General features: G+C 40.7%; 1 protein-coding gene across 15 annotated transcripts in view; it reads left to right on the forward strand.

The window, feature by feature from the left end:
• Window positions 1-16588, forward strand: part of camk2d2 (calcium/calmodulin-dependent protein kinase (CaM kinase) II delta 2) — a 58198-nt gene that overhangs the window by 17224 nt on the left and 24386 nt on the right. For all 15 annotated transcript variants that reach the window (XM_061712156.1, XM_061712293.1, XM_061712518.1 and 12 more), the window contains exons 3-4: window positions 13113-13172; window positions 15626-15680. In XM_061712156.1, the coding sequence (XP_061568140.1) occupies window positions 13113-13172; window positions 15626-15680 (115 nt within the window). The remainder of the gene's footprint in view (window positions 1-13112; window positions 13173-15625; window positions 15681-16588) is intronic.

Raw genomic sequence — 16588 nt, forward strand, 5'->3', positions numbered from 1 at the left:
AGTGTCTCTCATAAGTGTCTGTGGCAACAGGGCTCAAGACTGCTCATGCACAGACACGTTAAAGTATTGTAAAGCATTTTTGTCAGCCCGTCACAACTCATTGTTGTCTCATTCAGGTTTCGAAGGGTCTTGCACATTTCAAAGTTGCTTGCAGCAGACGTGTGTTAATGCAAAGGGGTTTATCCACTGGCCTATCCAGTGGATAAACCCCAGTTTCGACCGCCACACCTCCACTAACGCACATATCGGGTTTAAATCCTTTACACTCGTATGAGTTTTAAGTTTGCAAAAATTAATAAAAAAAAAGACATTGCACGTGAGGGCTAAACAATACAGACATCACACCAGAAATGTAAGAATAAATGCTTTCTTATATTTGGAAAGATTCTTGTTAAAGCTGGTATTTGCAGTCTAGTAGTGATTTGTTATCTTGTAAATAATTTATTCAGCAAAAGCCAAACCACCGTGAGGGTACATGACATTTTCTCATTTTTGTCAGAGATTTCAGCTGTGCCCCTTCTACAGCTGTGTGATATTTTTTCTACAGTTTAGATTTTATCATTTAAATAATATGCTTCAGAGAGCCGCATTTAACAGCGTTTAAGTAGAGCTTAAAGCTCAATGTCCCACTTTCCAATTCAAGCTGATGGTGTACAGTAAATTCGGGCTGAGTGGTCTTAACGCTTCTCAAAAAGACGTGCTTGAGTCAAAACTGGAACTGTGGATGCTCCTGCTGAGCGAGTTACTTTTGCTTTCCCCGTCTGTTTTTCTGTAGAGTTTGGTAGTTGTGTGTGAACTCTCAGATGTCTGCCATTTGCATGCAAGCCTGGTTCCACTGCAGAGGAGAGGGGAGGCCTGACGCTCTGATTGGTGCAGGAGTTGCTAGACAACAGATGTCCAGCCAGCTAGGAGGTGTGCTACCTGTGGAGGAACGAAACGGAGAGGGAGAGCGACGGGGCAAAAGCATAGTGAAAGAAAAGTTCAGGTGGAAAATGCTGGAGAGAAAGAGTTGTCATCTGAAAGGTGTTTGCATTGTTCAATTTGTTGGGGAGTCCTCGGGGGAGTCACATGGGAGTAATTCCATATGAAAAGACTTTCTCACAAAGCATCAATATTGTTCTTGTGACCCTTTTTTGAGGGACGTTCAGTTTTTAGATGCTGCATTACTAATCTAATGATCCCTGCGCTTGTGATTGGTGCAACACAAATGACTACATTTGACGAATAAAATAATATAAAAACGGTGAAATCTTTTCCACTGGTAAAGATTTTGGGCCTGTTATGTTGATAGACTCCTCTGCTGGGAGGAGCGGTCATACCGGCACCGTGTGCTGCATTATGACATCCATAAGAATCCACCTGAGTGGAGGAGTGCACATGAATGAATCATTGTGGCAGGATAACAGTTTCCATTTAACTGCAAAACTAATCTATATTTTTATAGATTCGCTTTTTATAGATCTAATACACAAGATATTCTACAATCATCAGATGAATTGATGGCAAGTGACTGGGATTTATATCCAATCTTGACAAGGTGCAAGGATTGGCTATAAATGTGTGGCGGTAAACATTCATCGCTTGAGATTTAAAAGATTATCAAGACTTTTTCAGTATTGTAACTTTTTCAGAATTTTTCATTATATGCAATGGATGAAAATGAAATTAATTGAAAACGCTTAAGGGCAGATTTACTAAACAAGGCAAATTAGTGTATGGTTGCAAATTACAAACACAGTTAATGTGCTTTGGATGCTCAATTCTCCATCCATCCATGCTTTATTCCTATTTAGGGTCACAGGGATCTGTCGGAGCCGATCTCAGTTTTCTGTCAGATTCAGTAATATTTTATTTATCCCCGTGGGGCAATAGATAGGGCAGAGGGCAATACAGGGAAATGAAAATAAATTACAAAAGATAAAGACAAAGCAAGAGGCAGCACAGGGGAAGGAATGAGAGTTTAGGTGTTGGATGAGTTGATGTGCATAGCTTGTGTTATTTATCTACTTTAAATATGCAAAAAATGAGATAGTAATATGTAAATATAAAATAAAAAATCAGATAATAGCCTGTAGTTTGCCTGTCATTCGCAAGCAGAAACCTGATCACGTTTTCACTTCAAATATTCAAGATATACTCTTTGGCTCGGAGCAAAAAAAGAATTCTACTTTATTTATTAAAGCAGAATGGATCTGCTTTAATAAATAAACTCTATGCGTGTCATAATAATTTGCTCTTCATCTTAACTAGTCCTTTTTTGTAATTGTGGGCCACACATAAACTATACTAAAGCCTAACATGTAGATAAATAACAATAATACCAAAAGGTTTTTGGATGTATTTAACAGCCAAATATCACTGTAGCCTGTTGTCCTCTCCTAAGATATCCATGAACAGCAATTATTCCAGAAAGTGCTTGCATGCATGCATATATATATATATATATATCGCGTTTTGGCTATAATGCAGTGAGCTGTTTCATTATGGGGTACAATATGTGAGGTAGACTAGTCACCTGCACACTGGAAATGTTTCTGCAGGTAGCACACCATCTAGGTATTTTTAGCATACTGCAGACTATTTGGAAGGAAATAAAGGCTACACACACGGAGAGAAAGAACAGTCCCCAGAATGGATTATCTAGATGTGCATCACAGCCAGCTTTATCCGGACACACAAAGACTCTCAAACTGTATGATGCTGCATGCCAGCAATAAGGAGTAGAAGATTAACTTCCAACACACATCACTGGATACCCATGACTGTACAATGAACATGACAACATCACACATTTGGGCTTCTGCAAAGCATGGCCATATGTGTTAGACCTTGTTTATACTTGCAAGAACCCCCCCTTTGAGCTGTGAAACCATTTGAGTCAGTCTCTTTTTCTCTCCATAACAATCTTGCAATTATTTGCATGCAGCATACAGTGCATTGCATTTTGGCAAAAGCAGCACATGCTGGTGGTATTGCATGATGTTTTTAAAATGGCCACACTCTTCTCTTGTTGAGCTAAATGAAAGTCATCCCTTGACAGCAACTATTACAGCCATGCACACAATCTGAAACATGGCAGCATTTTGCATGGATAGTTTAATTAATCCCCTACTGAAGTCTTCGATAAATACTAAAGCAACATGGACAAGTGCTAAAATCATTATGTCCAAGTCTGCCAGCCACTAACTTTCAGTGGTATACTGTGGATAGTAAATATTGACTGTAATGTTTCAACACCAAGGTGAAGTTTGCACAAGATGTAAAGTCATAGTTAATCTAGCCCACAGTATATCCAAGCAAGGACGGTTAAAACATTGATGTCTGTGATGATCTGGAGGTGGGTGACTTGTCATAAGAACCATAGGTATCTATGTATGTCGACACTGACTCGTATATTGCTTGTTTCAGGGCAACAACGCCAATGCCATTATGCGTAACTTATGGTAGCATGGCTACATATGCACAGTTTTCTTCTCTGGCCTGTCAGAACTCCAAATATGTCTGGATGTGTTTTGGAAATGCATGACACTTTATGAGGAGGAGAATCAGGCAATAATGGCTATGGCGTCTTGAGCAACTGGAATTTTGTATTTAACAAGGATTGACACAGCAACAATCTCAACATCTTCAGTAGCCTGGCGCTGGAGTCTGGTTCCTCTAGATTTGATTTTGATTTCAAGGGGCATTATCAGGAGATGCAGAAGAAAGTACCTCTGAAACCCGTTGAAGCATGTGACGGCGAGACTAATGTGCAGTGGAGTGACAATGTCAGACAATGACTGGTGTTGGTTTTGCAGTAAAACAAACGTAATCTAAACAGTTATTAGTGGATATCCAGATCTTTTTTTTCGCTTTGAGTCAGAGTCATTTGATTTTGAGTGTAGGCCGAGGACCGAGTCCTGGTCCAGTACTTGGCAATCCACACCCCCCCTTTACATTTATGTCAGCCAGTGTTGCCAACTCCTCAGTAAGGAAATTAGCTATTGGCTTTAAAATTCCAACTTTAGAACAGAAATAAACATATTTACAGCCTGCTTCAAAAAACCATTTGGTCTCAGTCGTTTTTGTAGCCATGACATATCTGAGGGAGGTGAAGTTTTTTGTACCACGCCAGGAGAGTTTATATCAAGTAATACATTTATTTCTAATATGATTGATTGACAATCCGCTCAGCCAATAGTTAGCCGCTATCACTTCCTTATCCGTAATTATCATGCTACCGCGCTTAGTGAAGCAACCACTTGCTTGTACAAACTCAGTATCGGCTAAATGTAATGTGCCAAGGCTGTGTTCCCATCGCTTGCTGAGCAGCATGCCTGCGCCCCATACAAAGAAAAACAGGCTTTAAAACTGGTCTTTAGAAACCAATGAGTCACGTGACTGAATGCTTCGTCCATTGTTTTATAGAGTCTGTGGCTACAACTGCTACCATATACTGAAGGTTACGCCTAGTCCCCACCTGACATAAACATTTATTCTTTTTTTTTTTAAACTTTGTTTATTAAGATTTTCAGGTTTTTATAAGGACAAGTACAAAAAACAAAGACAAAAAAACAAGATTGTGGTCAACCACTAGGTGGAGGCAGAACATGCATGAACTGTAATATAAAACATGGTATGTACGATAAATAAAATGATACCCTCAGCAAAATGTAAAGTCAAAAATAACAACAGCAAAACAAACAACAAAGAAAGAGACAAGAAAAGGAAAATAAAAACAAAACAGGTAGGCACTGTCACACATGACGCATGGAGATCAGAAGAAATGAAGCATGGCGGATAAACATTTATTCTTAACAGAAAAACTAATGGATGGACATATAATAATTATTAATCAAATAATGTCAAATAGTGAAATAAGAATGAAAAGAACATCACATCTTGCCTCCCGATCATCCGGAAATCACACGATTTCCGATTGTGTGATCGGATCGGGACATCGTAGCTTATTAGCATTTCTGCAGCCATATCGTTTTTTGTTTAATAGTGGCCTTTGCTCCTTTAAGAATCTTTGCATAAACCCTGCTCCCACCCCACGTGAGTGGTTTGGTCCTGCTGTTGTCCTTTACCAGTGGAAATGGCTGTGGCGAGTGGTACCAATCCCATGTCACCAGAGACACTTTTTGCAAAGTGAATGTGTACAGCTGAGCAGATTGTATTAAGTTCCTAGACGGTTAAAAAGTGGAAGTAAGATTCGATGAAAGGACTAGATGGTACAATCCTCGGGACTATGCATGGCAGGGGCGTCCTCTTCCCTGAGCCAAGCTTGCGCCTGACTGCATACCTGAGTGGAAGAGGAGTTGCTGCTTTACAGCCATACTTAGCCCCTGGGACACATCGTCAGTTCTGTCCTCAGATCATGGGGCGTTTCGGCCAATTATCACAAGACGCCCTCAGCCGAGGCAGGCCCACCACAGGTTGATCAGACCCGGGTGTGTGTCCCAGGGTTAAGCATTTGGCTTAGCAGCCCAGATGGTGTCGCTCCTCTTCATCCACAGCCAATGGTTCGTTCTCTCGGCAGTGTTGGCCAGCTCTTTGATGGCCTGTTTGTGAGTGTGTCCCCTGATTCCAACCTCCCTAAGGAGGTTCGCTGTCGAGCTGGCCACAAAACCCCTACAACCCACCTCCACCGGGCGCACCCTCGCCTTCCAGCCCCTGTCCTCTGCCTCAGCCGCTAGGTTGGAGTACCGAAGTTTCTTGCGTTCATACGCTTCTTCAACGGCATCCTCCCAAGGAACTGTCAGCTCAATGATGTAGACGAGTTTGCAGGTGTTGGACCATAGGACAAGGTCTGGACGTAGGGTGGTCGTTGCGATCTCCGGGGGGAAAATGAGCCTCCGATCCAGGTCAGCTTGCATTTGCCAGTCTCTGGCTGCATTCAGTGGGCCCAGGTCAGGATGTGAAACCCTTGCCCTCTGCTTTTCCCCCTCCCGAACAAACCATGGTGGGTGTTGCCGCACATCCTGGTTGTTGGTGGGCTGGGTGTTGATGGAAACCCTCTTGCACTCAAGCTTATCAGCCAGACATCTGAGGACCTGGTTGCGTCTCCATGTATATCTGCCTTGAGTGAGGCTGGTTTTACAGCCCACCATAATGTGCTTAAGTGTTGCTGGGGTCGTACACAGGGGGCACGCTGGGTCCTTTCCAAACCATTGGTGAAGGTTTATGGGAGATGGTAGCACATCATATGTTGCTCGAACAATGAAGCTCAAAAAGACAGTTATGTAACACAACCATAAATAGTTTCCCTTACTCTTTGTGGGGCTTTGGTTCCTGATTTGCTTATATTTTGCTGAAGGTGGTCGGTGATAAGATCAGATGCAGATTCATAACTTTATTGTCATTGTACAAAATGTGCACCAAACTAAGCAGCTGGAGTGGTTTTACCAAATATAAACATAAAAACATTGTGCAGCACAGTAAGTGTTACTGCATTTGTGTCTTCAGTGCACTGACCACTTGTGGGAAGAAACTGTTCCTGAGTCTATTGGGTCTGGATAGATGTCTAAGGGAGGTCCGCAGAGATGATGATACCAAGAAAAGTGAAGCTGTGGACCCTTTCCACAAGGCTGCCATTGATGCAAAGGAGCAGTAGGTTCTGCAGCAACTGCAGAATTTGTGTAGTTGGGTAGCCAGGAGTGTTTCGCAATACTTTTAACTCAGCAGAGTATTTCACTCCCTTAAGTTGTTTATCTACTGCAGACTGTTGTCATTAAGCTGATTCCTTTTCCAGTCTGGACTCTTTCAGCAATTACGGCAGATCTTTTGGGCTGCTGTTTATATAGTAATTGAAAAAAGAATGACTTAAAAATAATCAAATCTTGCATAAATCTAAATGTGAACAACCTTTTTGGCTGATGTGAAACAGATAAATAAGTATTCATCTAAATTCTTCTCTGGTATTGTACAGCAAGCCACACTGATGTGTACAGTAACCAAATGCGTGGAAATGAAAAGATTTATAGAACTTGAAGATGAGGTAAATGAAATGAATGTTTTAAATTGGCAACTACAAAGCAGAGTTTGTGCTAGATTGAGAGAGAAACCAAAGGATTATGTGCAGTGGCAAGACTGTTGAGACTGAGGCAGAGATGGAGAGATTAGTGACCTTGCTCAGAGGGTCTCGCTAATAATGCAATAATGGCGGATCTGCCCTTGTTTCTGGCTCTTTCTGTGCTCCTCTGCTGCTCTGCTTGTCTCTGCAGCTGGCAGTACACTTAAAATAAATAAATAAAAAAATAGAATCGCCGTTTTCTCGAGGGCAATGTGGCAGACTTGTGACTAGACAAAAGAACAGAGTTGGATTCTGTGTGCAGGAGTGATCGCGGGCTGTCTTTTACTGCTTTGAAGCAATCATTATTTGCAATAAAACCAAGTTAACTGTAGCTGTTGATTGCTTTTTATGATTATTTGGATTTCGTTCAGTTCAGAGATTGCCAAGTTCCATTTTGACAGAAACACATTGAGCCTTTTTCCTGGGTGTCTTTTCAAGATGTCCATCTGTTGCTTCCGAGAGATTCACGGCATACTGGCACAAAGAAAACAGATAGCTGGATCTATGATGAGAGCCAGCTGCCTGGTGGTTTTTTTCGGTCATCATTCCTCAGTGCTGCAGAGAGTCTACAGTTTCCATAGCATCTATAAGAGCAGGCGCAGAAGACGCAGACGAGAGTTGGAAAAAATAGGTGTCCTATATTATTTTGGGAGAAAAAAATACAGGCAGTACCTGCTGCTCTTCTTTCTCTCCTTCACTTTCTTATGCTTTCTGTGCCTCAAGACCATGTTGAAATGGGTCACCTCGAAACAGTACCGTGTTACTCATTACGATGACTACTCTTTCGACTATCTTGTTTTTTAGATGCTTGACTGGGGTATTTCTTCTGACAGTTTTGCGTGTTCCTTCTTGCCCACAGATTCAGATAAAATCAATCTGGATTCTTTGAAGAGGGATGTTAGATCATGTGTGGGTCACCATTTACATGACTGGGGTTTTGTTGCAACAGATTAGTAATACAGTCACCCCATTGTGTCCTTACTATTGATCAGATCATTAAATGTAGTGGTGTGTGTGTGTATATATATATATATATATATATATATATATATAAAATTCAATATACATTTAACTTACTAAATGGCGAGGATGCAGTGATGCTGCAACAAATTTGTATTTGTATTATATATCGTGTTGTGAAGATTATATATATATTATATATAATTATATATATATATATATATATATATATATATATATATATATATATATATATATATATATATATATATAATCTTCACAACACGATATATAATACAGATATATATATATATATATATATATATATATATATATATATATATATATATATATATATATATATACATATATCCGGTCTCCTTGTCTCTTGCCTACCTCCATCCATGGCTTTTCAGCCGGATGGTGAAGATATACATATATGTGTGTGTATATATATATATATATATATATATATATATATATATATATATATATAATCTTCACAACACGAAATGCTCCCTCATATCTTTCATTATATGTGGAAATGGGCAAAAGAATCAGTAAGTGCATTTTAAATTTCACTCAGTCAAATAGATGCATTGTCTGTTTTAAGTTTGGTCAATATGATTTTAATATTAATTTGCTCATAATTGTGTTCAGAAATCAGGAGAAAATAAGAATCACTATGATTTTGGTGCCATAAAATGGTGCCAGTTTTGTGGTGTAGAGGGTGTAAACGATCAACAAAGCCATCTGTTGTTGGATGTGAGGCCCAAAGGCTCTTTCAGACCACATGATTTCAGCCCCAGTCTACCAGTCACTTAACAGTCGACAGTCGGTGAGCAGTTGAGAGTTTGAACTTGGTCATCATGTTTAAACAACCCATAGACTCATCAAAGATGCTGGCCAATGTGTGTACTGCCATTGGCGAAGCAAGGGGGAGATGCACACAGTGCACCATACCGCAGCATGAGCAATCAGCCACGTTTTCATTACAAATCACATTTCCACACATTTCTGTCCTAATATGTGCCTGTTCCCATGTTTGTTCATACGGGGAAATAGTTTCTCTCTTGGTGCATTTTCAAATAACTCATCATTTCCCGAATATTTTTTGTTGATTAATTGCAGTTTCAGAGACTAGTCAGGCTGCTGAGTCACGGGTAGATTGTTAAGTATGTGGTCCTTCATTGGTGATCCGTCATGAAGTGTGTACTGGGAAATGACTTCAAAGATCCTGATTGCAAAACAGAGTCTTGTAATCTGAACAGACAATGGTCTGACTCTAAAAATCACATAGCCCAGAAAAAAAGGAAAAAGTAAAATACCACAAACAGCCACTAGAAGTTGGCTCCAAAACAGTTCTGATCCTCAAAACAATCCGAAAAAGTCTCCTATGAAATGCTCCGCCAGTCAATTCTATCCTCAACTCATTATGATTTCACCAACTGAATTGACCTATTCTCTTTACGGTTTTTATGGTTCTTCCAAAAAATATTTAATTATTGAAAAGTTATACAGTACAGACCAAAAGCTTGGACACACTTCCCCATTTGTTTGAATGAGAAGCCTTGGTCTGTACTGTATGTCCTCAAATAATTGCACCTAAATCCAGCCAACCTTCAGGGATCACTCTTAAGCTCCACTTTCTTGCAAAAAACATGGTCACTCCTGGTTTGAGAGAGACCAAAATGGGCGGCTGAATACTGATCTAGATGTACAGCACTGGTATAACTTATAACATGTATTTTGCAGACCATTAGGCGCACCACACTATAAGGCGGAATATCAATGAATGGGTGTATTTTCATACATAAGGCGCACTGAGTTATAAGGCACATGAACTGAAGATGAACTCTATTCAACTCATTCACAATAACTCGTTCAGTTGTAACAAATACAGAAAAATACACTCACATACATTTTAAATAATTCGTCTTCCACGAATCCATCAATAAAAATTGGAGGAGGTATGTGTACTGTAGTACTACATCCTGTTCTATGATTGGTTCATTGTTGCCAGCGATAGCAGACACCTGAAGTAGGTGAGGTTGGAACAACGTTGTATTCCAAACATTTGATTTTAATTGGATTATGATATAGATTTGAAAATTGGGTTTACGCTAAAATCCTAACGTTGGCTTGACGTCTAATTATAGTAAGGTAAAAATGACTAGATGTTGGATGATGGTTGTTTGCCAGCGCTTCCTAATTATCTAACGTTGTCTAACGTTGCAACCCCTATCCAACCAAGGACTAACTTTAATCCGTCAGCTGAACGGTCCTTCCCTCAATCAAGCGGAGCTGCTTCGTTTCTTAGCAAAGTCGCATTAAAACCCTTTTTGAGAGCAGTTGTACCACATAAAATTGGTTTCGTGGTCAGTAAGCACAATGAAATCCATACATAAGGCGCCCCTGATGTATGGATTGTATGGAAAATGTAAGGATTTTTAGTGCGCCTTATAGTGCAGAAAATCCGTTAGTTGAACCGGCCCCTTTAGAAAAGTTAGAATTAAAAAAACAAACAACAAAAGACGAACAAGGAAATAGAAATTTAAAATGGGCTTCCCCTGACATCAGATTTATCTGTCCAAATTAACGATTAGTAACACCTAACTAACATTAGTGCATTAGTCACATTTTAAATAAATACATCAATCAATTAAAGCCTTACTTAACATGCCTTAACTGGGTTCTCCAAAGCACTTTATATGTTTCTCATTTATCCATTCAACCAAACGCTCTCATACTACAGTGCTTCTATTATACTGTAAACTGATGATGTACAGCACTGCTTTGATTATTTCATTCATACCCCAACAAGCATGTTGGGAGCAGTGAAGGGTTAGGTTTCTTTCCCAAGGACACTTTGACTTGTGGTTTGGCTTCGGATCGATTCGGCGATCTTCCAAGTTGTTGAACTACCGACTCCACCCAGTGAAGCTGCGGCTGCTCTAAAACTGTTTCAACTGACTCTCTCTGTCTAGGACCCAGTTGGTGACACACCATCTGAGTGAATGTCAGACTTGATTAAACTTGGAAAAAGGTTGCTGAAAAGTATCAAAGAATTCCAAAATCTAAACATATACCGGTATCATGATCTAATTTAAATCTAATCAACATTTTTATAAATAATCTGAAACGTCCTCTCAAACTTTTCATACCTTTTTTTTTTTTTTTTTAACAAAATTTTATAAACTTGTCTTGTTTCCATAAAATAACTGTTCATACAAGAACAAAGATGAGTAAAAAAAAATGAGACTGAAGATAAATATAAGGTCAGTTGCAATAAACCAGTCAAACAGTGCCAGATATCTCACTTGGTCTGCGTCCGGGCTTGTGGCCCTTTCCTGTGCGTTTTCCCTTCTTTCCTGTCCTTAAATACCTTAAATAAAGGCAATCAGAGACATAACATCTGTGGTCCTGTCTTCAACAGGTTTTGGTATATCATAAACATGATCACGGCATCTCTTTTCATTGCTATGCCGATGACACTCAGCTGTACCTCCGGACTGACCCCAACCTACGTTCCACCCCAGTCCTCTCATCATCACCCACTCAAGCCCTTTCCAACTGCCTGGAGTAGATTTGGGCGTGGATGAGTCACAACTTCCTCCAACTCAACTCAGTTCCAAAACCGAAGCCATACAAATTGGCACCCCTCACCAGGTCCAGTCATCACCCATAACCACCATCTCCTTCTCCGGTCAAGACATCCCCCTCTCTACCAACTGTTACCAACCTCGGTGTGAAGCTGGACCCACAACTCACCTTCGTAAACCACATCAAACATCTGTACAAAACGTGCTTCTTCCACATAAAGAACATATCCAAACTCCACCCCTTCCTCACTTTCTCCGATGCAGAAAAACTCGTCCACGCCCTAATCTCCTCCAGGCTCGATTACTGTAACAGCCTGCTCATCGGTATCCCCAACAAACACCTCCGGAAACTTCAATTCATTCAGAACTGTGCTGGCCGAACTCTGATGAAAACCTGCAAATACGACCATATCACCCCTATTCTTCAGAACCTACACTGGCTTGCCATAACCTCAAGAATTCACTACAAGATCGCCCTCATCACCCACCTCTGCATCTACAGCAATGCCCCTCAATACCTCAAAGGCCTCCTGACCCCTCACTCATCCAGCCGTAACCTCCGCTCACAAAACACCAACCTCCTCTGTCAGCCCCGCACACGACTCCGCTCCATGGGAGACCGAGCCGTCTGCTCCGCTGCCCCCCACATCTGGAACTCCCTCCCTGAACAGCTATGTCAACCCCAGTCTGTGGACTCCTTTAAAAAGGGGCTTAAAACTTTTTTGGCTTTCCCTGGTCTTTTATAGATGTTTTTATTGTTTTTATGCTTTTTACTTCTGGTCTTTTATGTGTCTTGATTTTATATTCCCTTTGTTTATGTTAGCACTTTGAGATTATTTCATGAAAAGTGCTTTACAAATAAAATGTATTAATATTATTTTTATGATCATGGATGTTGTGCCAGGTAGCGAGGTTGTGCAAGTAATCAAGTTGTGATAATCATGTTGATGCAAGCAAGCAACGAAGTGAGATAGAGTACCTGAAAAGAGAGAAAAAAATGTTGAGAATATCCAAATGTGGATCATTTCAACCCTGATTAAACCTTTTTGAGCCTCGAGTTCTGATACTGTACACAGATACAAACAAACCAATAAAGGGAACTGACAAGTACGTTTCCGGAGCCTCATTAGGTCAACAGGAACCCACCGTTCACCGCGGTCATCCACTGCGTCCGCTGCTTTCTGTGACCTGTTTGTCTGTTTGTGGCACATAACCAAGCACATATCAGGTCACGTCATTTCTGCCGAGCATTTCAGTTCTAATAAGGAAAAGAGCAGGCTTGGTGCCAAGCCAGAACACACAGACTGCCTTCAAGAAAAACACGCTCTGACACTGACGGTGATGCCCAAACACTCCGCTGTGTCCTCCACTGAGGCAAAACTAAGTTGCAGCCAACTTTCATATCAGATGATTTAGAAAGCCAGTCATCGCAGGGCAGCGACGTGGAAAGTTAAAATAACTTGTCTCTCTGTGTGTCTCCTCTGCTTTTCTTTCAGATCATCAAAAGCTGGAGAGAGAGGCGAGGATCTGTCGTTTACTAAAGCACCCTAACATTGGTGAGCGGAGTGTCCTCGATTCAAAATACACACGTGCATGAAAACATACACTCGGTTCAGGTCTCTTGTGATTTCTGATATGGCTATTCATCTTCTAGACACACATATGAGCAGTGGTGTAAAGTAACGAACTACAAGTACTTCGTTATTTTACTTAAGTAAGATTTTTGAGAATTTGTACTTTTATTGATACTTTCATTTTTCTGTACTTTTACTTTTACTTCGTTACATTTTCAAGGAAAAAATCGTACTTTTAATCCGCTACATTTAAAATTGGACACGTCGTTACTCGCTACAAATTAAAGAACAGCACAGCGGGGGCTGATTTATGGTTCCGCGTTACACCGGCGCAGAGCTACAGCGTAGGGTACGCGGCGACGCACACCCTACGCCGTAGCCTACGGCGTAAGGTGTGCGTCAATTTAACGCGGAACCATGAGGCGGACGGGAAGGAAGGGGGGGCGCGTGAATATACCGAGAAGGAGCCGCAGCTCCCGGGAGAGTTGCGCCGCAGAGGCGGGCTGGAAGGCCGGAGGAACCGCCGTCGCGTCGAGTACCGAGGAGGACTGAAGCCTGAATTATGGTTCCGCGTTAAATTGACGCAGAGCCTCGCCGTAGTGTATGTTGGTGTAACGCGGAACCATAAATCAGCATTGAGCGCCAGCCGACGCGTGTCCATGCGCACCATTCTTTGATTCCACCACTTCTAAGGTGGTTTTGGCATTTAAAAGTTCAAAAGTCTCATCCTTTATCAGCTGGGGTTGCTTAATGTTGTCACTGCATACTACAGGCTGGGGGTGGACCTGTCAGCGGGGCCAATTGGGGAACAGCAGCAGTGATGAGCAAAGGGAGAAATTAAAATGGGGTAATGGAAACAAACACTAAAGGGGTCAGAATAATATCACCATTATTTAGAGTTGTAAGCAAATTCTTGGATTCTTCATTTCTTTGCAATCCTTTTGAAAATAATTTTGTACTTTGAATTTTGTACTTTGTACTTTGTACTTTGTACTTTTTACTTTTGTACTTAAGTACATTTTAACCCATGTACTTTTTGTACTTTATTATATTTAAGTTGAGGTACTTTTATACTTTTACTTAAGTAATTTTCTTAATGGGTACTTTTTACTTTTACTTAAGTAATTTTCAAGCAGAAAATTTGTACTTTTACTTAAGTACAATATTTTTGTACTTTTTCCACCTCTGCATATGAGACAGCTCTGTAGAAGGAGAAAACAAGTGTGTGTTAAAATATCTAATGATGATGATGTTCCCCCCTCTTTCTCCCGCCAGACTCATCAGGAGACAGGAGCCCTTTGTCTTTTATGAACCTCTGACATTTAAAGCCTTGGATATACTTGCTTTTGGTGCTTGCGTTGGCGTCCGTTCACGTCCGTTCGCACGCACCACAGACCGCAACGTCGCTCGCGTAGTACGCGAGGAGAGCGCGTCGTACCGGCGGTCACCGATAGGGGGCAGTAAGCAGAGCAACAGTAGGAAAAGCGATTAAATATTTAGTAGCAGCCATTGGATGATGTAGGAGATTATAACATTGCTTTGGTTGCGATCTCGGCGAAGGAAACGGCGCCAGCGACCTCCGTGTCGTCACTTGTGACTAGCTGGTATCTGACCGGGACCAGCGCCACTCGCGGCCAGAGCAAGAACTGCAGGTTGCTACGCGTTCAGGGTCTTTTTGAGAACGTGCACGTCGACGCGTCAAATGAACGCAGGATACGCATGGTGGCCATGATGCATACACGTACGCGGTCTGAACTGCAAGTATATCCCAGGCTTAACTCTCTTTCTTCCTCATTACACCCACCCCAAAAAATAATAAATAAATAAATAAATAAAATAAAGAATAAAAAAGAGGTTTTCAAACTATCTCTAAAATGCTTATATTAATTGGCAACATATAGTTGATGTACCCCAATGAAGCGTTCTACAATCAAAGGACAGTTTTTATACAGTACTTGCTGGGTTTTTGTGACGATTATTAACTCTCACTGGTGCGTGTATGTTGTGGAGCAAAGTGAGTCCGAAATTGTGTTTTCTTTTAAGGAGATAAAAGAATATGTCAAAACCAGGATTTGGAAATCATTAATCTATACAGTACGTGATTGTCTGCGTGTCACTGGGGTTATCAAAAAGTTGTGTTAGATGAATGTTTGAGGTGCAAACATTTTACCAATTTCAGTACACAAAATCCCCAGACAGTTTGATAATAGAAAACATTCGTGTCCTGGTTCCCAAATATTGTCTCAAAGTCATTTTCCGTGGTGATTTTTGCTTCTAGACCATATTTTAGGATGATTTTCAAACTATTATATATCACCAACGAACAATTGTTTCTTTTTTCTTAGTGGAATTTCTGATGATATTTGTTCTTCCTTTGTGTCCTTGATTCCTTATCTGTCGTGTGTGTGTGTTTTTTTTTTTTTTTTTTCCCACAGTAAGACTCCATGACAGCATATCAGAAGAGGGTTTCCACTATCTGGTCTTTGATCTGTGAGTAACACACTTTCTCTATCTGTTACACACACACACATGCACACTCACATTTTACATTCTAAGCTGTTTAAAGGAGGTCAATGCCACTTTGAAATGTTTTTTTTTCTTAGTACCATAAAACCTAATTCATTTATCAGCCAATAAAGATGTTAAGACTCCCGCTGGGCATTGATTACACCCAAACCGGAAATCAATCCATCAACTATCTGATGGAGTGAAAACCTTTTAGAGCTACATTTTGAGCTCTGAGCTACAAAAGGGAGGAAGAGAACAAATTATGACGAGGCACCATGCACAGGTGGAGTTGAATGTGAGGAGGTATGATTGTTGATGCTCGGTTTTTTCTAACCCTCAACAATTTTGTTACATTTTACTGAATATCTAGCTGCCCATCTCGTTAGTACATTTAAAAAAGAAAAAACAAACAGTTTCAGTCTCAAACCGTGGTAAATATTCCTCCAGCCATAAACTGGGGGAGGGTTTGTGCTTGTGTGCATGAGTCAAGGATGATGATTTCCAAACATCGGACTCATCGATGCTGCTGCTAGCCTCTCATAGCAATACAAAGTGATAACAACAGTGCACATGGTTTTTACGACCAACAACGTGGCAACACATCCAATGAAAAAGTCAACAAAACAAGTCTGTGCAAGTCTGACTTGATGGAATAAAAACTCGAGACAAACTGACAAAGTTTAAAATTATAGAGTATCTACTTTGCCGATGCGAGTTACAGCAAGGTTGCATTCCGAGGTCGACGCAGCGGAGGTGGTTTCAACTTTCCAAGTCAAAGTTTGACCTAAAGCAGAAGTCTAGTAAGAACTTTTGGGTAGGAACTTGGAAAATCTGACTTCTGAGTGCCACGGAACACACAAATGGACGGATTGCCTTAGTGAAAAACATTT

The sequence above is a fragment of the Cololabis saira genome, chromosome 1, assembly GCF_033807715.1.
Source record: "Cololabis saira isolate AMF1-May2022 chromosome 1, fColSai1.1, whole genome shotgun sequence".
NCBI lineage: Eukaryota > Metazoa > Chordata > Actinopteri > Beloniformes > Belonidae > Cololabis > Cololabis saira.